This window comes from Stegastes partitus, unplaced genomic scaffold (genome assembly GCF_000690725.1).
Source record: "Stegastes partitus isolate 25-593 unplaced genomic scaffold, Stegastes_partitus-1.0.2 Scaffold877, whole genome shotgun sequence".
NCBI lineage: Eukaryota > Metazoa > Chordata > Actinopteri > Pomacentridae > Stegastes > Stegastes partitus.
In genome coordinates this window covers 216,499-241,704 of record NW_007578608.1, presented here as the reverse complement: position 1 = coordinate 241,704, position 25,206 = coordinate 216,499, and the positions used below count along the sequence as shown (strand labels likewise).

The window sequence follows — 25,206 nt, the reverse complement described above, 5'->3', positions numbered from 1 at the left end:
CATGTCATGCCCAGTGCAGTTTAAAATCCTGACACATAAAAGTTGCTCTTGTGTCTTAGTTTACCACAGACTAGGGGTAATATGAGCTGTGGTGTGGAGCACATTCAACCACTGGATGATAAAATAACCAAATCATCAGTTTTTTATTGTGGTCAGTCCTTTCACTGAAGTCACAGCAGCCTATCTATACAGTCTGATCCTTTATGAAAATCACTGAACTTGTGCAGTTTGTCTCAGTGCTATGAACTTTATTTCTCTCACAGTACTTGTGAGATTTTTTCTTAATACACTATATTTCTTTAGCATCATACTGCCTGTCTTAATTCTCTTGCTGCCAGTCAAATGGACTTTTCAGACTCTTCCTTAGCTGCTGGCTTCACAGCTTTTTCACATGTTCTTGTGGCATCATGCTGTCTGTTGCTCGATCATTCGGTGGCACATTTTCTTCACACATTTAGCACAACTCCGTAATACAGCAAACATAAGACCTCAGCAGTTTCTAAGACCCTCCTGCAATGTCCAACCTTAACTTTTACTTTTGAACTGTATTTGTAAACAAATAATAATTCTTAAATAATTGGTTAATTTTGTGGGTGAGTGCATATACAAAGAAAATATAAGATATAAGATATAAGCGAAAAGAAAAAGACTGTACTGTAAAGACTTTTTTTTTTAACTGAGTCACTGGCAAAGATTTCTGAAACATTTTTTGCTTTGGATGGCATTTACATCTGGCTATGCACTAATCATACAGAACTCTGTGGTGCTGATTTAAATGGTCATACAAGTCATCTTATATTTCTTTTCAGTGTTTCTCCCCTGTTTCCCATTCATTTTGATTTTCACTTGTGGAGCTTCCATCCCCCCCAAATTTCATGATTTACAAATAAACTATTAAAAAAAAAAAAAAAAAAAAAAGCTGTAAAAACCTTTAAGTTGGAGTGTATGATGATCAGTTCAGTTCAGTTCAATTTCATTTGCCATTTAATAATATGCCAACTAAAGGCACTTCACAAAATTATAGAGAGTAACCCAACAAATCCAGTGTTTCCTTTAGGTTCTCTTTGAGCAAGCACCCAACAGTGGGAGGAAAAACCCTCCTCTGTACCAGAACCAAGGTCAGGGAGGGTGGCCATCTGTCACACAGTAGTCGAGGCCAGTAGCAGCATAACTAAGGAATGGTTCAAGGTCAGTGTGCTGCCCTGCAGTTATTCAAGTTATTTTATAATGTTAATTCATAGTTCTTAAACAGTTAAAAAAGATTAGAAGTAAGAACACTTTATTGCAGCATTTTAGTATTTTATTTTGAAGGGGCTTTTTGTGGAAGCCGCAGCGCATTGCTGTAAATTGTCGGAAACTGCTGATAAGAAGCTGCGTAGTTGATGCAGACGGGCGAAATCCGTCCTCTCTCCTCAAACCTTCTCATGCTCCAGAAAGCAATGGCAGTAAGTAATAAGTTGTTTGGAAGTTAAAGTCATACAATTGCAATACTTTTAAGTGCCTTATGTGTGTTTTTAGAGATCGTTTTGTAACTTTGTGCTGTTAGCTCTGACACATGTTAGCTTGGCTATGTTGTTCAGCATGACAATACCGCCATCTAGTGGCATAAATTGGACCATCAGTCGGCATTTATCTTGTTAATAATTTACCTCACGAGTTCATTGCAGTGTCAATAATTTACCTCACTAGTTCATTGCAGTACAATGTATATATTAAAGCTGATGTTGGAGCTTAGTTTTGATCTGTCCAAATTAAGGAACTTATACAGTGATTGTGAACATTCTTCTTGTTTTTTTCTTCTTGTTGTTACAGTTTCACTCGTAATTTCATGAGTCATCTTGAATAAAGGGAGCAAGACGCTCTGATCCTGGCTCGTAAAATCGAGTTTGGCTTGCTGTTAATCTACGTTAACATACTGGGCGTATACAACACGTAGTGAGAACAGTATAGTCAGCTTTGCCAGCAGTAAGCTTCATCAAAAGGAGATGTTTAAGAGAATTATTGGGACGTCTTGATAATAAGGAATTACAATAGTCTGGTCTAGAAGTTACACATGCATGGCCTACTTTCTCAGCCTCACTCTGAGACAGGATGTTCCTTATTTTGACGGTATTACTCAGGTGACAGAAAGATTTGTTTTGTCCGTGAGTTCAAAAACATATCCTGGTCAAAAATAACTCCAAGGTTCTTTACAGTAGAACCAGAGACCAAGGCATTGCCATCCAGAGGAACTATCTGGTTATACCAGACACACTTCTCTTGTAGATTTGTCACTGAAAATGAAAACCGTGAAAATTTAATGTTTTTCTATCAAGCAGCAAAAAAGTCATAGCATGACGTGTTTGAGTTCCTACCTCACAGGTAGTGCAATATGATTATTGTACATGTACACGTGACAATGTTGGATCTGAAATGAGACATCCTGCAGTCTTAGTTGTCTATCCTCACTCTCTAGTGTTAAACTGAGTCCAATCTGTGACTTCACTGTAATGCTACAATTAAGGTTCTGTACATTTGCTGCTTGTGCAGTCACACACACACACACACACACAGAAATGTCTTACTGAGCACCAATATTGTCTGACCTGAAATCTTTAATAACTCCACTTTATGTAAATATAGCCGCCTACACTCCAGGAACCAGGCAGTGAGCCATTTCACACAGGCACTGAGCTAGATTGAAGTACAGCAGCCCAGCGAAGTGTGTGTGTGCTGAGACAACTTCTAGAGTGTGAAAGCTGGACAGAAAACACGCGCACAACAGACAGAACGTTAACCATCAGCTCTCTCTGTCAGCTGTCCTCTTTAAGTCTGTGATGCTGGGTAAGTGCTTCAGATGACTTTGTGTCAAACTCAGTGCTCTCCACAGTGGAGCAGGCATCTGTGGTGATATCTATTCATCATTCAGTTCAGTTCACTTCCATTTTATTTGAATGGTGCAAATTCACAACATGTCTTCTCACAGAGCTTAACACAGTCAGGTGCAGACCTGAGGAACTTTGAACGGAGAACCCAAAAATCCAAAGTTACATTTGGATTCCTTATGAGCACGCGCTCGGCAACGGTGGGAGGGAACCAACCCCCCCCCCTCACCCCAATAGGGAGGGGAAAAGTCCTGATCATTATGGATTGTCTTTTGTTAAACCTGCTGACTCTGTGATTACTACATGACTGGAGCTGAGGGCACAGCTGCCCACACGTTGACTGCAAACCAGTTCTGGATCTTGTGTTGATCATATTATGATGTTTGTGTGGAATTAGAGGTGCACTGATGTAGAGTTTCAGGAAGCTTACTATTACCAATAATGAACTACTTGTTGTGGCTGCCACTGACATGATAACCCATTCGTCTTAGAAATTTAAAGTGGAAAATCTAGATCATTTTAGAATAACATGAATATTGTATATAAGGTAAGGCATCTGGGTAATAACCTTAGAGTTTACTGATACATGAAAATGTGAAAAAGGTGGGGCATAGCACAGCAACAATTAAACTTGTTAGTAAAAATGGAGTAATAGCAACAATGACCCAGCAGGAGGCATGTCAAAGCTCTGATGTTCATCAGCCGTAAGGACAACACCTACAGAACGCACAGCATGTGGTTCATTACACAACTACTAATCCAGTAAGAAACAAACTGGCTAAAAGAGACCAACGTGTGGTCAGCGTGTCCACAGTCTGGACTGGTGTTACTTATGTAGCAGTTTTTTTGTAATTCCATTGTGGTTGGCTGAACCTAATGGATTTTGAATGAAAGTTGTTTTAAAGAAGCCCAGTTTGCATGTTTCTATCCCTGTCTGTCTTCTGTTCTCATGACACTGGCTGTGTGCCGTGTGACAGACAGACCAGGATTATTGAGGCTGGTCCTCCACGGGGAACCTGGCGGCGCCCACTGATGCCTGACTCCAGAGGTCACGGTGTCTGGCTCAGGGTCTCAGGAGAGCCCGGGTGTCTCCAGATGGAACGGGTGGGTGGAGGAGCTTATTTATCCTAATATTCACTGGGTCCCTGCTGGCTGACGCAGTGACATAAAGATAAACAGGATCATCACCAGCAGCATTACATTTTAGTAGCCGAAAAAAATCCACTTTGGGGCTGTGTATTAAAGTTTTTTTCAGTACAGCATAAGTGGAAAAGCAGTAGTGTCTGTGCATACTTTCTATTGTTTTTGATGTAGTACACACGGTATAAATATGAACAAATATAGACTTAAAGCTGTATCTATACTGAGACACTGACACGCATCCAAAACAACTTATGTGTGAAATCCTTTTTTATGTACTATGCCTCTCAAAAAATGACTTGTGACTACTGGGAAAATGAAGCCAAATTATTCTTTAAAAGGGAACTCAACCAAAGAATATGACATAACAAAAGTTTATTACATCATTAACTGTAGTATTTGCTTAAGAATTGTTCTTTACTATTGAACGTTAGGCATGTTAGGCTCCTTGGATTCTAAATCCAGAACATTCTGTGCAAATTTAAAAAGTCTACTTATAAGAAAATGTAAAAGTAAAAAAGTCATTAAATTAATTGTCACTGTGGTAAATGTGACAATTAGCCATGATTAGATTGTAGGTGACATTATAGAAGGTGGATGTTGAGACAATGTAAGCAGCATTCCACTGTTGTACTGTCGCTGTTGGAGGATGGATAAGCAGTCAGCTCGTGTAGCCCAGCGGATCCAAACATAGACATCAGTTTATGAAGACAAAGTGCTTTTACAAAAATTACTCTACAGGCTGGAACAGAAGTGAGTACACTCCAGTGCAATCCATCCATCCATTATCTATACACACTTAATCCTCACTAGGGTCACAGGGGGACTGGAGCCTATCCCAGCTGACTTAGGGTGAAGGCAGGGGACACCCTGGACAGGTCACCAGTCTATCACAGGGCTACACTTAGAGACAGACAACCAAGCACACTCACACTCACACCTACAGACAATTTAGAATCACCAATTAACCTCAACATGTTTTTGGACTGTGTGGGAGGAAGCCGGAGAACCCGAAGATGGAGAACATGCAAACTCAGGCCCCATAGTAGGAAGTGTATTTGTTTTTTCTGGACTTTGTCTGTCCACCTTTATTTGTGATGACAGGCTCAATGGATGATACCAAATATCATGTGATTTTGGAGAGATATAATGTCATTCTTCAGAGACAATTTTTTTTATCTTCTCTTTGCTGGAGGGGTTGTGTTGCTCTACCTTTCTCTTTAAAATATTAAGTTATTGTCAGTTAAAAGTACTATATTCTCCTATATAATATACTTAGTATGCTACATTTCACTACTTCACATCATTCCTATCAACAGGTAGAGAAAGATCTGCAGCTCTCCTGAACCCTTAGAAAAGATGGATGACACCCCAAAGCTAAGAAAGCAAATGAAGAGCATTTACTGCCGTGTTTAAAAGTAGGATCAAATGTGTCTCACTCAGGGAATTCAGGGTCACTTTTTGGACTGAATTCCTTCTCTGAGACATATAATGAATAAATGCTTTGAAGGAGAGAATGAGCATAGAGGTCCTTTAGGATCTTCCATGGCCAGGCTGTCCATCAGTGGCCCTGAGGTCAGCCGTTGACCTTACGCCACACAGGCAGTGACTTGAGATCAGCCGTAACTCAGTCCGGTCTGCAGCCGGAACAGGAAATGAGAGGAAACGCTGATGACTACTGAGAGGCAGCACTCACATCTGAGGTCAAAAGTCACATATCTGCTGTTTATCGGCCAAACACTTTGCGTCTGGGAGTACACAGAAGTAGACGAATGATGTCTGTATTTGGTCTTACTATTAGGGTGAAAGCCGGCACTGTTTTTGCTCAAGTGTTTGGACTTATCCACAGATTTTCTGATTTAAATGATGACGTTCACTTTGGTCTGTATTTTCTAGGTGTTTTTCACAGTTTAGTGTTATAAAATTGTGCCTTCTTATATTCAATGAAAACATTTTTGTAGTTAAAACATGATTATTCCCAGATAAAGTAATAAAGTGTCATTTCACTTAGTTCCACAGGTCTTCAGTTTCTGTCAGTCTGTCAGTTTCTTGTGCATGAGATGCAGTTTGGACCTGAGCAGGATCAGCTCAATATTAGATTTCATCACGGAATAATCAGTGGAAGATACTTACTTTTCTTAATATACGTGTAACAAAAACTGAATATCATGTTGCATTTTTCCTTGAATTGTGACTGATAAAATTATTGGATTGTTAAAATTAAATCTTTAACAGCCGTGGGCCAATTAACGATCACTGACTCTCCTAATATAGATGCGTCTTTTTAAAAAAATGTATTAATGCTTTTAAGTTTAGATCATATTCAGAACATTAACATGCGTGTACATGGTAAACAACAGAACCCTGGTTACTGATTGCTGCATACTGTTTGTGGTATTCTGGGTAATGTGTTTTATTTCTGTAACTGTTCACCTTAAATGAAGGTGACTGTGGCAGTTGGCCTGACTCATGTCACTGTATGCACTTGGGAAGGTAAAAAGATAAAACAAATTGTTCTCATGGGTGTTTGTGAGCCCAGCTCTAAATTCACACTATGTCTTTGAGTTGAGTGGGTTCTGCAACTTCCGCCGTAATGGTACTGTAGTCGGTCACCATAAGTGCACTCTGTGTGTGTGTGTGTGTGTGTGTGTGTGTGTGTGTGTGTGTGTTTTGTGGAATGCACCTCAGAAAAGGGTTCTTTGTTTAACAGGGGGAGAGGTGGCAACAGGGACTCATAGACCCACTATTGTTCCCTAATGATCAGACACACACACACAGATAATAGATGTGTTTCTCTGTGTCCTGATGAAGTCAGCCACAGTGTGCATGAAGTCATCCCTGCTTCCAGGCGGCACACTCTCCTCGTTAGTGGATGGGAAACCAGTGACTGGCTGAGGGTTCAGCAGACAGCCTGGAGATTTTTATCCCGGCTTTCCACAGTTGTCCGTGTACTGGCTCAGGACTCTTTATTCTGTACTGCCTCCTTGAGTTTCATCTAGATTCAGCAGTTCAGCTTGTCCCAGTATGATGGCTCTCTTTTTGCTCACATTTGTTGTTACAATAACTGTCTTTTTTCCTTGAATGTGATCAGTCAATTAATGCCTAACGTCCATAAAGTAAAGGCAGGTACATGTTTTACGCTCATGACCTACCCTGTAGTACGAATTAGTTGCTTAATCTGCTTATTGTACTACATTTATTTTGTACATGTTTTAGTACCTTTTTGTTGGAGAATCAAATCAGGACTCATTTTGTTTTATTCAGATTTACTTCATTTAACCAAACACACTGCTTATCAAGCGTTCGGATTATGACTTTAAAACCCTCTTTGGTAACTGTGTTCACTGGTATCACAGGGGATAGCACGATCGCAGATGGAAAACAGATAAACAACACACAAGAAAGCAACCAACAGTTTGGAAGTCGATCAGGCCGGAAACTGCAGATCACTGATGTATAGCTCCAGATCCAGAGACACCACAGAGAAAACCAAACTACAGAGAGAAGACTCAAAGTTAGTCACATGTAATGGTCGTGTAATAACTGTCTGGAAGAGAGATAGAGGAGAGCAGAGGAGAGGAGCCCAGTGCATCATGGGAATCCCCCAGCAGTCTAAAGGTATAGCACCATAACTAAGGGACAGTTCAGGTGATCTTGAGCAGCCCTAACTATAAACTTTATCAAAGAGGAAAGTTTGAATCTTAAAGTAGAGAGGGTGTCTGTTTCCTGAAACCTGATTCCAACACAGACGAGTCTCCCAAACTAATTATGGAAACTCTAGGAACTGTAAGTAAACCTGCAGTATGAGAGCAAAGTGCTTTCAGACCAGCTGGAGGTTTTTAAGAGAAATATGGGGACATCCATGCCAGAAGTTTGACGAACTGATTGGTTTCTATTTGACCCAGCTGCCTTTCTTATGTTGATGCTGCGCAGTACCCTCCTGACCTCATTTGAGCCCCGAATGTTTGATGATCTGCTGGGAGTCTGTCCATTACGTTGGTATTATCCACATCAAAGTGGACAAAAAACCTTTTGAGGTCCTCTGCTGATGAGGGGTTGCTGCTTTCCATGTGATTGTCATTAATTCTGTAATCAGTTATGGATCATATGCCTTGCCTGTCAGGATCCCTGCTTCAACCACTGCCTGGCTCAGTCTTTCTCTCCCCCTTTTTCCCTCTCTCTCCCTGTCACTCAGTCTCGCTCACCCTTACTTTTACTCTGTCCACCCAGCCCTGCATGCAGCCTGCTTAATTGCAGGTATTGGAGACAGTTGCAGGTATCAGCTCACCTGTCCTAAATCACCTTCTTTTCCATTGAAGCTCAGCTCATTCCTCCACACACTGCCAGATCATAGACAATGAAACCCAGTCTCCCTGCCAGTCCCCGAACATTCTCCAACCTGTCTACCTTCAGCCGCTGCCACTTGAACCTCCCTGCTTACTGAGACACACTCGCTGCCCCGATCCTGCCCCAGCCAGCCTGTACCTGCCACCAGCCCTGCTCCAGCTTTTCCCCAACCCTCGTCAGACCCTGGATTTCCTGAGCCTGTCTGCTCCCTTCAGTTTAGTCGCCCCGTCCAGTGAGTTTGCCAGTTTTGTTGGTTTATTCATAGTGGTTTTCCCTTGCTTTCCCTCCTCGTGTTGGTTGGTGCAGTTTTGCCCTTTTTTTGAATTAAGTCTGGTTTACCCCATTCTGGTTTTACCTTCAGTTTAGCTTCCTTCATCCATATTGGTTCCAGTTTCATTCCTTTGTCAAATAAACACACACTCCACCCGCCTGTCAGCCTGCTTCTGTGTCTGCACATAGGTTCCAAGACCCGCCGTAACATTGCCATTTGGGGTTATTATTGGGGAAGTTATCCTCAATTTTTAAATCTATGGTTATTTTTAGCTTCTTTTCAGGGTGTGTGTTCTGTTGTTTAATAGGTGAACAAACAGTTCCAGTGCTGGTCCAGCATTAGCATGCATTGGGATGTAAACAACCATCCCCAAAACACAAGAAAATCCTCTTGGTGTATGAAAGGGCTTACCTTTCACCACGACATATTCTACGTTGGATGCACAGACTGTATTTGTTTTTAGAGTCTGTGCACTAAGCATTGTAAATGTAAAAACGAAGCCCATGGTGTCTCTTCTTCTTGCAAGAGTCAGCTGTCCTGTCCACATGGTGCAGTGTGTAGCCCGCGAGCTCAAAGGCAGTTATAGGGTTATTGCTGTTTAGCCCTGTCTAAGACCATGTTTAAATGCAACAGTTCTTAATGCTTCGCTGTGAAATAATTCTCAGTCTTCGCTCATCCATCTTGTTGAAACGACTTTGTACATTTGTGTGAATAGATGGGAGTGGTAGTTTGGATGGTGCAGCCTTTAACCTTGTTTGTAGCCCATCCCGTTCACTCATTGCTGCCTTTGCTCTCTCTGCTGCTGTCGGCGTCTCTCTCTGACAGTTGTAGCACAAACTGAATCTGGGTCTGGCAATCTCTGCTGGTGTTTCAATATCATTAATGGCTTGGTTCGTGTTACTTCAGTTAAGCAGCCTTACTTCACATTGCATTTCTTGCGATATGACTATTCCAAATGTGCATGTTACAGTGTTGATGCTGAAATCATGTGTCCCTGCAAGGCAGTGTTAGAAAATAGCAGCTCTCACTGTAGATTTTATGTTTCTGAAAAGCATGTTCAGTGGTAGAGATCAGACTAAGGTCAAGCAGCACTGTAGTGATACACAACTCTCTGTTGACTCAGCACCCATCAATAATGCATTAGTGTAACCCAAAGAAAGATGGAGACAAAGCCAGACAGAGATTCCAGTAATTTTGGAAAGCCCTGTCAAATCCTCTATAAAGACAAGAGAGTCCTGAGGGAGATTTTATTCCTTAAATGTGAAATTAGCTCCATGCCACAAGCAGTGTGCAACGAGCTGAGTTACATTTTAGGAACGGTCTAAAGATATAAAATGAAATGTCTTGTTCTTACAGCTGTAACGTTGTGCCATTGCCTGACTCAAAGGAAGTAAATCGTGTAGTGCAGCTGAGCTGTAGACCACTACAGTGAATTCCTAAAATCTATTGAGGGGGCTCTTGTAAAGGTCAGCCTCAAAGGAAACACCTCTGTAGACATAAATCATGATCTGAGGAGAGGACTGAAAAACAGAAGGACGAGACACCTGCAGATTTTGCAAAAAAAAAAAAAATCTAATCGGTGAGCTGTTTGACATTTTGATTCCTGAGCGACACACAGAAGACCTCGGCTGTTTTTTTTTTTTTAGACAGCAAATTTAAGTATACTGTCTAAGACAGAAATCCCAAGGTGCACTCTGACATACAGGTAAACTCTCAGACATTTGGTCCAAATACAAAGGGATTCTTTTTGTCATCTTTTTCAAAGGTCAGGTATTTCTTTGCTGCTTTTCAAAAGGCCGACTTCACACAACAGTGGATAAGAGAGGTTTATGTCTGGTACCGTAATTCCCATTTCTTTAAACACACACAAACACTGTATCCCTACACACTCTTTACTGTGCGTGCATAAAGTCAGCTTGGCTCAGACGAGCACATTGAGCATCTTGCTGAACATCCTCATGGTATGAGAGATGGAGGGATGTAGGGCTGAGATCTGCTACTTGCTTGGCTTTGTTGTCATACTTGGCTTTTAGAAAATATATGATGTTATTATGTGGTGTTGTATATGGTAGCTTTTGTGAGGATTTGTCAAAAGATGGTCTGTTGCAAATTTGGCTATGTTTTGACAGTGTTCATGGCCGCTTGAGACTGTATAAGGTTTTATAATTAATTCTTACAAGCAAATTCAGCATATGCATAAATCTGGTCACCATGATAGGCTGTCAGGTCCAATCATTATGATCTTCCAAGAACTCAGCAGATACAACAAAGCTGTTTCATAAGGCATGAAACAGTATTCCACACACCAAGACTGGTATCAATACATGAATCATTTGCTTCCCCCAACAGATAAAACAACAATACTGACCAACATCCTGCCTTTTTTCACGTTTCCATCTAACACTTTTCATGCACACAAAAAACCTTTCCAACAATGCTCTTGCTACTTACATCGCAGGCCAACATGCTGTGCATCACCAACCAACAATCACATTTATTTAGATTTTCTACTCGTGTCTTTCTGAGGTGGTCCCTGAAAGTTGACCTACAACCCTGCAGAGTCTTTAAACCTCCATTTGGATGATATTGTGTTGCCTTAATGTGTGTGCATGTGTGCTCGTATCTCTTCAGGGAATGCGTGTCCCTTCAGCAGATGTCCACGTAGCCCTAAAAGCTCCATAGCCTTAGGCGGTCAATCTCCTTTATGGGGCATGAAGTTGAGAGAATGAGGTGCATTGTGGTGAAGGACAGATAAAGGGAGTGTGTCCCACAGTTTGATTGTGAATGTGAGCAGCCATTTTGACTTGTTCTACTGCTGCCTTCGAGTGCCCTTCAGCAGCCTCGACTTCAAAGTACAAAATCATAGGAGAAAGGAGATGACGTGCGATGGCAGCTACTTTCAAATGACTAAAAATGAGAGCGATACACTGTGGGAGGTTACCCAGTCCAACTGCTGCTATGTGCTGACACTGAAATCAGTCATCGTCTCTGTTGAAGTTGCATTTATTTTTTGATTCAAGTAGGTTTCATTCTCCTCCCAGCGTCTCCTGTTGTCTCCAAAAAGTGTTTTTTGTTATATATTCCCTGACTGAACTGTACATCACACATGATGGATTCATGGGCTGTGAAAAACACACTCTCTCGATCTGAAGGATGGTATAGTTATGGCAACCTTTTAAAAAAGAAAACATTCCTTTCAAACCCACTGATGTGTTTCGGAGTTTAGACTGTAAATGTTTGGTAGAAGTTATGTTGTTGTGGGTTTTTTGTAATAGTTTCAAAATAACAGCATTTAAATAGTATTAATGAAAAATAGCAAAAGTGATTTTTTATTTATTTTTTTGTCTTCCCTCATTTGAAGTCACCCATTTGGATGGGCAGCACCCCTGACATTCACCTATAATGCCTATACCATGGGCCAGGTCTAGACAGAATAATGATATTGGACAGTGTTGTATATCTTCATATTATTCATGGATGCTGACTAACTGCATATCAAAAGGTGCCCTGAGATTTTGACCCAAATCTCTACAGTGGAGGTCGTCTTGCTCAGACATTCTGTTCTGTAGTGGCATCGTGACATATTTATAACTGCAGCCAAAAACTGGGGAGTCAGACTACAACAGAGGTTGCAAGTATAAGGTTAGCATGAACCATAGAGCCACAATAGCAACATAAATGGGACAGGCTAAACTAGAATTATCTCAGCTTCCAGACATATTGCTGCTATGTGTTAGTAAAATGGGGTTTAAATTCTTTTTTATTATTTTCTTTTATTGTTTATTTTTGAAAGTGTTGTCTGTCTGTGAAGATCGCCCTAAGTCGGCTGGAATAGGCTCCAGCCCCCCCGCGACCCCAGTGAGGATTAAGCGGTGTATAGATAATGGATGGATGGATGGCTGTGAAGATTCTCAGTCATCCAGGTCATGGTCATTTTCGTAGTTTGATCGTAACAACTGGACTTGCTTGAGTTTCTTGAAGATGTTTCACCTCTCATCCAAGAGGCTTCATCAGTTCTGACTGACGAGTTGGGAGATCCAGATACTGATATCCTGAAGGAGCCATTAAGACTTGAGTTTAAAAAGTGGGGAGGTACATAAAAAAACAACAACTACAGAGCAGGAAATAGACTACATGAAACAACCTAATTCTAGAACGTTTTCTACGTTCCGAGTAGATTAATTCAAGGCACCTGGTGAAAATTCCTGTATTTTTCATATCACAAAATATTGGAGATTTATTTATTTATTTTTTCAGAGTCATGCAGCTTCACAGCAGAGCACTGTATTGTAATGAGATGCTAAATGTAATTCTGTCTACCTGTCAGTAGTTTTGATTTGGTGACTGATTGCTGTGTCTTTTCTGACAGTATTGTGTCGCAGCATTATTTGTAGTGAACATCTGAACACTGAGCATTGACTTTTGGGATTCCGCAACCAGATTTATGTAAATAAGTAAAAAAACAAATAAACTCTGATTTCATTGAGTGCCGCAATAGCTCACTAGGTTGAGTTGGTATCAGGCAACAGTCCCGATGTGGAGGTCGTGTGTTTGAACCTGGCTCACGGCTGATTCCATTTGGGCTGCAGGGTGGTGCAGTTGGTTAGCACTTACATAATATAAAAAATCCCAAAATAAGCAATGAGAAGTCCAGTAGAACAACCTTACCACGTTAAGCGCTATGTGATGACATGCAGCGCCCTCCATAATTATTGGTTTAATTACAGGTTAAGATGTGTTAAAAGCCTTAAAATAAATATCAATATTTTATTGCAGAAGCGTACTCTCACACTGAAAATTGTAGAAAAATGTGACCTTCAACTCAATTTAAATGAATTGTTGGCAAAAGGAGGTTGTACAAGTATTAGCATCAAGGGTGCTGATAATTGTGGCACACATGGTTTGATGTATTATTTTTTAATGTGAGATTTTTTTTCACACTGAATAAATGCACTTGAATTAAAGGTTGAATTTTCCTCTTTTTTCAGTGTGGTCCTATATTATTTAACTGAATTTACTAGAAGCTAGAGAACACATCTTAACCAGGGGTGCCAATAATTATGGAGGGCGCTGTATGTTGTAAACTGTGCTATACCAATGAAATGGAATTGAATTGAAAAAAAGAACTGATTGCACAGGGATGTACTCACTTCTATTGGACACTGTATGAATCTGAGACACTGAAACAACAGACACCTACTGAAAGTCAACCAACTGAAAAACCTGAACTACTGACATGATGCACATTTGTTTAATTAAGAAAATGAAATTATAAAAATATTCATATGCCATTCAGTTAAACTAAAAGAGTGTCACTGTTTGACAGGGGTGTCACGGAGTGTTGATTCTTTTACCTCATAAATTGAGTTTGACAGAGTACAGGCACCAAACTGACAACAGACAAGTTTCATTTTGGTCTGCATAAAACTCAGTTCATGCACGCTAAAGACAAGAACCTGCAAGAATAACAATAACTGATCTAAGTTGTGGTTCAGCAAACAGGTCCAGACATAAGCACTCTATGCAGCAAAATAACAAGGCAACAGTAGCAGCAGTGGTCCTAAGAATCAATGTGGACTGTCTGCTACTGTAGTGCTACACTCGTGAGAAGTCCCATTAAGTACACTTGGCTCCACTGGAACATTTGATGTACTGGCACACAAACACAAGACTTATTAAAGAGCTGCACCCAAATAGACTGAGTGTAACTTGGACCCTCTCGGTTGGAGCCCTGGGTTACTACACAGTGATCTGTTGATCCTCGTGTCCACCTGGAACCTTAAGAGTCATTTGTGTTGAGAGAGAACATTGGATTTCTGTGATAGAAAAATGTTCTGATTTGCTAAAGGGAATGAGCAAACCAAATGATCCCCAGCTGCAGCCATGAGCGGAATGAATATTTGTGTTTTTTTATTATTATTTCTTTGTTCACTTCAGTCTCATAGAGGATCAGAGGTTAAACAGGTCTGTGAGGATGGGGCATCACCTCTTCAACCAGTGGTGTTGCTCTGTACTTGATCATATGTAATTCTATTCAGTTTAAATAAATGTTCTACTTCCAGCCCCCGTTTACAACATAAGTCATACATATTATATTTTCTAAGAATGTGATGAAATTTGAAATGAAGGGAGTGGTTGTCTCATTTATTTTGGGACTTTTTCTTGAATTAATTTGGGAAATCTTTAGTTTATATTTTCTTAAAGGGGCAATGCCGTTGTAAATGTTAGATAAAAACTATGTTCTAGACTTACATTAATAAATGTCCTTTCTGGTACTGCATAGAGCATACCTCTTCTGGAAGGACTGTGCCACAGACTCAAAGGTAGTTCTACACATTGCTTGGGATAAAATCCATTTGTACTTTTTCTCGATCCTGTTTGCTCCTGTTTCTTAGGTACAGGTTTGGTTTAAAACGTTCCAAATGTTTTTTTGGAGAGTACTGCAATGATGTACAGTTTTAGTGTACAAGTTAATTATTGTCTGTGGCAATGTATTCTATTTTAGTTTACAGATGTTATTAATTAATTTGAACCAGTAATTAGGATTCCTCCCAGTGGAGTTCTCACGAAAGCAATCCTTCTCTTTTCTGCACTGGCAGGTTTCCCTCCTGCTCCAGACCTGTTAGTGATCCAGCTGCAGATCCAGATGATGGGGCTCCTGCTGTGTCTGCTGGTCCTCAGCTCAGTGACCCTGAAGGAGGCTGTGGGTAAGTTGCACTTTAACACCTGGATGTGTTTAGACTGACTGTTAAATCAGTGTTTAGGTTTAAGGATGTGGTTTGCCATGTCCATAATAAAATCCAATTTCAACTCTCTTGTATCTGAAGCCAAACGGCTCCCGCCATGTTCCTCTCTCTCTGTCCTGCTGGTATTACACATGTCTGAGCTCGGGCTAATGGGAAACTAAACTCCAACTCTGCTCAGAATATCAATATTTATCGAGGATTGTTTCCCCTTTACTGTATGCAACTGAAGAGCAGAAGGCCCTGTGCAATGTCACTTAAAAGTCAAATTATTCAAAATTGGGTCACCTTACAGGGATTGCATTACTTCTTAGTAAACAGTAGAGTGTTTTCTTTAGTTTGGATTTCATATATTCAAAGTACAGGCCCCGAAGTAGGAACTTAGTGCAGCAAAATCATTACTCAATTTCAAATCTTTTTTTTTCTCTACTTCCTGTGTCTACCTTTTTTTGATGATGGACTCAAACCTCCTTAGAATTGAGGATATCAGTGTTGTATACATTTCTGGAGAGATTTTCTGTCATTTTTGAGAGATTTTCTTCAGCTGTCGTTTGCCAGAAGGCATACTTGGCCAGGTCATAGTGCTCCCTTTTGTCTTATTTAGAAACTCTGGTGGGATTTTGGGAGTGTACTATGGATCGCTTTCATGCTGGACAATGAGCCAAAGTACACTGCCAAAATCTTCTCATCTGCCAAGCTTCATCAGACTGAGAGCCTTCCTGTCAGTCAGTGTTCTGGTATATTCACAGGCATTCATGGTGTGTCTATAAATGTCATTTCCCCAACACTCATACAGCCCCAGATCATCACACTCATTCATTCACACACATTCATTGTGGTACAGTTAGCCTGGTTTACACCATACATCCAAAAACCCTTCTGAGCTTAACAAATGTATCTTGGTATCATCTGACTGAAGAATTTGCTCCTAGTATTCATCAGACTGTTTTTTTCATGTTGTTTCCAAAAGTTGTATCTTGCAGTTCTGTACTGAAAAGCAACCAAGGTTTTTTTTTTCATGGACACCATCCATGGAGGTTGATGTTGTGTAATATCCTTCACACTGTCTGAGTTGTCTCAGAATGTTGAACTGATTTCCATCGATAAGCCCAGTGCCAAGTCCAAAGCACTTTCCTGTCTGTTATTCAGAGCTTGATTGTGGAAGTACTGCGTGATCCATCGTCTCATTTTAGGAGGACTGCAGTCCTGATTAGTAGATCTTGGCTCATCCAATGCTTCCTGATTACTGCTGCAGCTATGTTTTAACTGCTTTTTAGATGGTCACCGATCATCCTTTAATCTTTCCCATCATGGCGAAGTCTCACAGTCATATTTTTCAATCACTCTTCTTTTCAATGTGATGCAGTGATGCAGACAGACAGTGCACTTAGTTTAGTTTCACTAATCGGGGTGTGTTCCCTTGTGTTGCACTCACTGTGACGGCCCGAGCTCTGTTGCTGTGCGGGCGGACCCAAACGAAAAGGGAGGCAGGAGAAGAGAGGTTAAAGGAAACAGGTTTTATTAACAAAGAAGGGGGATGGTGGAAACCAGGTGAAGGGATCTGGTGCAGGGATGCCAGTCGTGGGGGGTGTAGGAAGGGGGTCGTCTGTGCCGAGGTCCGTAAAGGAGGATTCTGCCAAGGTTGTGCTGGGAGGGAGCCCTGGAGGAGGATACCGAGAGTGGTGCGAGGAAGTCCGGTGCTCAGGGGACGGTGCTCGTGAGTGGTCTTTCCCGTGGAGGTTTTCCTGCTGGAGGTGCTCAAAAGATGATCCGTCTCGTGAAGGTGCTCGTGATCGTGGGTTCCCGTCGTGTAGGTTCGTGGGTGAAAGGCTGACGTGCCGGGTGGAGCGCTGAGTGCTGGAGCCGAGGAGTGATGCTGGAGATAAGCAGAGATACACACAATAAGCTCGAAAACTCAAAACCACAAACTTAGCTAAAAATGCTCAGCGAAGTGTAGCAGCTAAGCAGCCTGACTGTACCACTGGGGATGTATCACAATCATCTGGCGCTGGAGTCCTGTGCGTATTTGAAGGGAGGACCAGCTGATGAGCTGATGATCCACAGCGGCCAGCGCGAGAGCGTCCTTCTCCGATTGGCTCCGCCCAGCCTGCAGGGTAAAGAGAGGCACGCCCACCAAAACACCAAGACAGAGAAAAACCAAAAATACCACAAATACTTCATAGCCCTCACACTTACGTTTTACTCACACTTAGGTTTTACTTTGGGGCCTGCATTTTTAATATGGTCTTTCTAAAGTATTTGTTTTAGATCATTTATAAGAGAAAGTGTGAATATTGAGTGTTGAGTCATTTTTGAATCATTTCAAAGAATCGACAGAAGTCATATTGCATAGCAGAGTAGTAGTAGATTATGAAAATAATAAGGACAGTGTCTACTCAAATGTGACTAACTTGATGGTCAAAATTCTAAAGCAAATCAGTCATACATGGATTGTTTTTCAAAATATAGTATCACTGATATTAATTTACAAATGTTATCTGCTACAGTATCTGCTCTAATCCTGTTCCCCTCATAGTGCCCCATGTTCTGTGTATTTCAGTGTGAACTCTTAATTTTCCTTATTCAGATTTCTGTCTTTTCTGTTTGCTGATATTTGATAAGATATTACAGATAAGACTGAGCCGAGGGAAGTTTAAAGACAAGCAGATTAGGGATGGGAAGTCTCCAGCCACCTGTGGGTGTTTGGGGAAAAAAAAAAAAAGGTAGGAAGTAGGAAGCTTTAGTAGGAAGATAAAAGAAAAGGATGAAAAGGAAAAACAAGTTCTAAATGTAAATGTCATGATAGTATTCAGTTGTTTCACTTAAAGCTGCATTAAATGCTTAAAGTAATTGAATAGTTGAGGTAGTTCAAACTTTTTCCTTATTTTTTCAAAAATCTATTAATTTCAACTTTTTGAGTTTTCATTACTTTGTTTTTTAGTGAGGAAATCAAAGTGATTATTTATAAAGAACTTGAACTAGTAAAATTTGCAAACTATTATTGTTTTAGTAATATCAATCAAGTAAGACAAGTGTGATCAGGAAAACAGGAAGAAGGAGGTTAAACCTGCAGACCAACTGTTTGTCTGCTGTAGTCTGTACGTGTTCATTCGTATTGTCCTGAGTGAGGCTGGAGGGTCGCCGGCTGATGGAGCCACACTGGGCCCAGAGGCTCAGCTACAGAAGGCCTCCTTCACTGTCAGTCTCTCTGCTGCTCTAACAGGAGCTCTTTCTGGCAGGAGCCGCCTGTCTCCAGGAACACCAGCAGCGTGGTTTTTGGGTTTGGTTCGGTTGTTTTTATGCATCTTTTGATTGGTTTTGGTTCACATAAATCTTTTTAGTCACCACACAGTTGTTGTCTCCCTGTTTGTTTTGCTACAGTTTTTAGGCCAAGCTGTAACAAAAATGTTTTTCTTTTTAACCACTTTGCCCAATTAATCAGTTGCAACTGAACAATATAAGTAAAAGCTATAACAGGAACGTTTCAGTGGTAGCAATGCAGCATGCTAGTGGTATGTCCATGTACTGTTTGTCAAATTTGTCATATTGTTGTTGTGACTCCAAGGGATAGAAGCAGTTAAGGTGAAAAGATAAGTTTGTTGTATTCCCATGTGAGATGCTGTTGCTCAGTTTATTATTCTTACTGATACAGATGATACTTTAACAATACTGTTATTGATACTTTTGATTGTCTTTAAAAAAAAAAAGTGAAAGAAAGAAATGAAGAACATTGTTAAGATAGTTTTATTTTCTCATATGTGCTGTATGTAAATGGAGATTCTTGAGCAGCACTCTCCAACAGTCATTATTTACAGCAAAACCAACAGAACAATTCACTGGACAGACGCTAACGTTGTGGTGAAAGTAGTTTCAGAGCACTGTGGACACAGTCACAGTCTATATACAGACAATATATATGAAATAAAAGCCTAAGGTTGGTTAGAGGTTAGTTACAGATAAACTAAGAGCTAAACAGTCAAACGGCACCTCTTCACCTATATGAGAGTCTGTATGTAACTTCTGTTGGATGTTTCTACACACTGATTGTTTTACATGTTAAAGGCTTCAAAACAAACAGTAAAAACTGCTGCACTAGCGAGCAGACTTTCCTCTCTGTCTGCAATCATTTTCTCATTCTGCTTCTTTTATGGTATTGCACACTGACAGTGCAACTGAACAACAACCTGTTGAGTGACTGGCTGCTTGTTATCAGGGATATCGTTGTTTGTTTTTGAGGCAGGGAGGGAGCTTGGTCTGTGATGCAGTTTCAAAGACAGGTTTGGTTGCATTAACAAAGTGAAGTTAGCAAACACTCCATTAAAAATGTTCTTATATTATTTTAGAAAATGACTATTGATGGATACACATCATTGGAGTTTTATCGTCCAGGCCTAGTTTGCAGTAATAAACATATGATGCAAGTCAACAGCAGTGACCATCAGTCCCATTTAGATGTTCAGTGATTCTGTTGTTTCATTTGACAAGGAAATTGACTACATTACTTGTTACTAAATTACTGGAATTACAGTTGTACATGGCTTATGGGTTATTTCATCTCTGATCATCAGAGGTTTAGAAGAATTTCTGCTTGACCATAGTTTTCTATCATTATATTTATATCTGAAGAGTTCATTTGCAAAAACAGGTAACTTCATATTTGTAGATTTTCAGAAAACTTTTAGTTTTGTTGTTGTTTGCTTGAGATAATATCAATCAAACTGAAGTTGAGTGGATTTGACTCAGTAGAAATGACATGATAAAAATAGAGATGATTTAAGTTTGATTGATATTGTCTCAGGTCGACGAAAGAAAAGTTGGTTTTCTGAAGGTTTGTGAAGATTGAGTTATCTGTTTTTGCAAATGAACTCTTCATATATAGACACACACACACACACACACACATATATATGAATCAATTTGCAATGCTTCAGAAAACATGCTGATATTACATTGACTTTTTGGTCCATTTAAACAAGGATATCTTTCCAGAATTAGTCATCAGTTTGTATTTTGCAAAGCTGAAGTTTGGGGATAATGGAATCAAGTTACCAGGACCCAACTATACAGGGGAACCTAACAATGAATAAAGGAATTTTCCCCGCGGGGTAAGGAAATTATATTTGTCTGAAAAGGAAGCTGTTGCTGTTGGTTGAATTAATAGTTCCTGCAGACTGTTTCTTGTATCTGGGCCACTGAAGGGTGTTTGTGGATTAGTCCTCTTCTACAGACTAATTGAAGAACGTTGTTTGTCTCCTGACTGAAGTCAGTGCTGAGGGAGCACAGAGTTAAGTTTGAGAAACGTCCATATAGAGTTGCAGCTGTATCATCACCATCTGCTTATGTCACTGATGGTGTCAGACAAGCTTGGCTCATAACGTTGATGCTAAAAGCCATTTCATTAGATATTAATAACAGTATGCTGAAAAATGAGGCAACGAAATGCTGGTATTTCAGATTGTGCAGATTTGTTGGCTGCTATGAACCACAAAAGAAGCTCACTCCTTCCTGTCTAATGTCTCACCCTGTCTTAATGACAATGAACTAATTCTCATGCAATCTAAATTTGAATTGACTTGCATCTGCGTTCACAGGCATGAAGGAATTCATCTAAAATGTGAAAGCAAATCTACATGATTAGATCTCATTCTAATGAGCAACAAATACACCTCAACAGCAGCATTTTGTAATGATATCAGTGATCATTGTGCTATTTACTGTGTAAGAAAATCAAACTTACCTGTGCTGAAACATTGATGGGTTTTTAAAAGGTGTTTTAAGTGATTTGAGGAACTGGCATTTCTGATCATGATCTGCACAGTAGTGGTATTGGGAGAGCCACTTAAATATGAGATGGTGAGTGTACATGGGAATATTTTTGGAACCCTTTCATGTCCATTTGCAATAACCATGCTCCTATAAAAACACTCAGGTGGACAATCCTTGGTTCATGGTGGAACTATCTAACCTACTCAGTGAAAGGAGCACTGCCTGGGCTAAGGCCAGAGTCACTAACTCCCTGCAGCTTTTTGTTGCTGCCTAGATTTTCACATTTCACTACATTTTATATCCATCTCAGTGTCTAGGGCACACAGTGGTGTACTTCTGGTTTGTTGGCCCTCATTAAGCCTGAGAAGACAGCAACACTGAAATATTTTGATTTCAAGGAATAGTGTGTAAACTCTTGTCTTATTTGTGTGATTTTCTATCACTTACCAGCCTCTGTTCTCATTTTTTGCTGGTCTGGCTGCTATACCGAGTACCCACGATTTGCTCTGAACTTGGTGGAGTGGCCTTTCTCCTATTTTGCTCCCTTGTCCTGGAATGGCCTTAATGTTACTTACAAGAAGCATTGAGATAATGGGAAACCTAGCAGCAGAACTTAATGAAAGTGTCAGCAAGCCCATTGTTTTTTCAGAGCAAAGAGGGGTTTTCTCGTCAAGTCATTGCTGAACTGAGGGCTTCTAGGGGTCAGTGTATGAAACTCTAGAGTGGATCAGTGTCAGACCAAAAGAGACTACACCGCCAGAACACCAGGACATAACTGGGAAATAGAAAAGCAACTTTGCCATGCATAATTTACTAAATAAAGAACACCAGACTGCAATCAGCAAAAGTCTTGTCAAGGGATGCAAATTCAGCATTTTTCTAAACAGTTATTTGGCAGCATTATCAATCAATAATCCATAATTAATTATTGTAACTAAAGTAGACCTTATCCCATATGCTCATGGGGTATTTTTTAACCACAGTCACATGATTTTTGCTACAATATAAACCAATCAATGAGAACTAGCACTCCCTTCTCCAGAGGCATGTTCCACCCTCTGGTCTGCAGCTTTGTGGAGGAGGATTCATACTGCAGCGGGATCATGAGCCCAAATATGCCTCAAAGCTTTGACTTAAACACTAAAGAAGACCAGCAAGGGCCACTGCTATAGCTCAACCGGTTGAGCTGGTGACCCATGTACTGGGCCTATAGTCTCCAACACAGCGGTTGTGGGTTTGAATCCAGCCCATGGCCATTTGCTGCAGGTCCCTCCTTCATTCTTCTTTCCTGTCTCTCTCTCTACTGTCCTTTCAAATAAAGGCCAGAAAAATAACTTTAAAAACAAAAGAAGACCAGCAAGTGGTGACTGTCCTGAGCTTTTTTTTCACAGCCGCCTGACTTCAACCCCATTTAACATTTATGGAATATAAACATTTCTAACATGTCATGAAGCTCTTTGGAACATCATGTCTCATTAGGCTGGAACAACATTGCTTATCCGGTGTGAACAAACCAGTGGAGTTTGTTCTCCAGCAGCTAGAGTGCTTCTGTAATTAGGCTAAAGAAATGCTAACAAAATATGTCCATTCATATGATTATTATTATTCAGATTTGGGTTTGATTATGTATAGGTGTATTTGAGTAGTTGACATTTTGATACAAACAAGTAAACAACAACAACAAAAACTACCGTCAATTTGGCCAATCAGAACAGAATGGGCTCATTTGGGAGAGCATTAAAAAACTACATCAATCTGTTTCAGTGAAGAGATGAACTGAGAGACTGAGATTGTATAGCTGGGAATGTCTGTAACATTTTCCCTTTAAAATGTGTTTTTCCAGGTGGAGATGTGTGTGTGTCAGGACACGACAGCGGGCCAGTGTTTGAAGAACAGCCAAGCAGCTTAATTTATCCAGAGGGCATGACAGAAGGCAAGGTGACCCTCAGCTGTCAGGCCAGAGCCAACCCAGCTGCTTCCTACAGGTAGGAAACACACATGCACTGTTTCTCTCAGACAAATTGACCTGGTTCCTAAACAATGTTGAAGTCACAGAGAGCAAAATTAAAAAAATGAAAGTCTCATTTGGGAACTTTGGGAGTTAAGCAAGTTCAAGAGTTCCTCTACAATTACCTAAGAAATCAATCACCTTCTCATCCATGGTCAAGGAAGGCTCAAACTCAGAGAGGACTGTCCTACTATAGCCACTTGATTACCAAATATGATGTTTAAACAACTAAGGACAGCAGTCTTTAACTTGCACTATAAAAGATGTTGATCTCCTTTTCCCATTTTCAACCTAAACCTAACATTCCATCCTAATGGCTACATTGTGCAACTATTAACCTTTGAAAAACAGACAGGTAAGTGCTTACGGGTATTAATATGAATCAGAGTTTCTGTTACAACTCAGATGAACATCATTTCTATTGACGGCATCCAAGTTTGCATGTTTGGTAGTCCTGGCTTGGTTCTTGCTGCTGGGATGCATAGTCCCGACACTGAAGCACAGAGGTTGGAATGAGACGATAAGGGGATACTTCAGCACAAAACGTGTTGGGTTGATGACTGAGGATAAACCAAAATATCAGCTGACAAGATGACTCCCTGTCTGTAAAAAAGCTGGAAGAAGAGGAATATTCCAGCAGGACAGCCATCCAATGCACAGTGCCAAAATGACACCAAGTCCTAAAGGAGAAAAAGTGAAAACTGTGACCTGGCTAAGTTTGTTGTCTGACTGTAACCCAAATGAACACCTTTGGGTTATTTTAAAGAGAAAGATAGAGCAACACAGCCCCTCTAGCAAAGGGTCACAGAAAAAATAGTCCCTAAAGAGTGACAGAACATCTCTTCATAACTTTGGTATCCTCCATGCTGAGGGGGATTAAATATGTCATTAAAAATAGAGGTGGACATAGAGAGTATTGAAAAATCATTTAAAAAAATTTTTTTTAAAAATGAATCTCAGTAATGACTGTGTACTGCACTGACTTTTGTTTAATTTAGTTCCCAATGTGCAGCCAATATTTTCAATATAAACTTAGATTTTCATTTTGCATAAGTATAATTCTCTTCTGTTCAATTTAGAAGACAGAATTGTGACTCATTTGACACTTATGTGGTATGGGGTGTACTCACCTCTGTTATGTGCTGCCTCTATGAGCTGAGAAATGCACCAAAACACTGCGTGAACAGGAGCTTCATGTCTCTTACATGGCAGACAGCTGCTATGCTTCACTCTGAGCTGTGGCTCACTACAGTTGCTGGAACACTCTTAACAGCATTTGCTCTCTGTGGCTATTATCACATGCTGACGCTTTGAGCAAACCACCGTGGGAGACTTATAATAAAAATAATAGTATTAACTTTATTCGTATAGCACTTTGTGTTTTACAATAGAACTGAAGTTACATGAGACAAATAATGACAACACATTCAAACAAATGATTCCGATTAAGCAGTCAGTTCACATTTATTTTTTAAATTACTATTATTTCTTTGAAAAATAAATAATAATGAAAAAAAAAAAAAAGATAGTCTAATCTCAACACTGTGAATACCTTGTGAGAGTTGCATCACTTTGCCCTGCCTATTGTCTTGCAGGTGGCTTTTGAACGGCACTGAGGTCCCACTGGGTTCGGATCGGTACACCCTGGTGGCCGGCACGCTGGTGATCAGCAACCCTGAGTCTGCTCGAGACACAGGCTCGTACCAATGTCTGGCCATCAACCGCTGTGGCACCATCATCAGCAGAGCAGCTAATCTCAAATTTGGCTGTGAGTGAAAAAAGATCTCTCAACTATTTGCCCTTTTTAAGCTGCTTGTGTGGGTCAGTGTGGCAGCATTTTCACTGGTAGACAATTAGATTTTCTCTCTTTTACTATCTTCATGTGGTAGTCATCACTTTCTTCACATTTCCCTCTCATTTTTTGCATTCACATGTTCCTCCAGACCTTCATGACTTCCCTCCCGACACCAGGAGTCCTCAGACAGCATATGAGGGTGTAGGAACTTTCCTGGCCTGCCAGCCCCCTCCACATTACCCAGGTATCCCCTCTACTTCAGAATTTTATTG

General features: G+C 40.4%; 1 protein-coding gene and 1 long non-coding RNA gene across 2 annotated transcripts in view; one reads left to right on the top strand and one right to left on the bottom strand.

The window, feature by feature from the left end:
- The first annotated feature begins 1,283 nt into the window (after positions 1–1,283).
- Positions 1,284–25,206, top strand: part of cntn2 (contactin 2) — a 47,818-nt gene continuing 23,895 nt past the window's right edge. Inside the window, exons 1-5 of the mRNA XM_008293357.1 lie at positions 1,284–1,445; positions 15,222–15,329; positions 22,975–23,116; positions 24,735–24,907; positions 25,083–25,178. Of these exons, the coding sequence (XP_008291579.1) occupies positions 15,269–15,329; positions 22,975–23,116; positions 24,735–24,907; positions 25,083–25,178 (472 nt within the window). The 5' untranslated portion in view covers positions 1,284–1,445; positions 15,222–15,268. The remainder of the gene's footprint in view (positions 1,446–15,221; positions 15,330–22,974; positions 23,117–24,734; positions 24,908–25,082; positions 25,179–25,206) is intronic.
- Positions 1,286–2,040, bottom strand: LOC103365810 (uncharacterized). The gene is made up of 2 exons (XR_520635.1): positions 1,682–2,040; positions 1,286–1,649 (listed from the first exon to the last, which is right to left on the bottom strand). It is a non-coding gene; the product is annotated as an uncharacterized LOC103365810 (long non-coding RNA).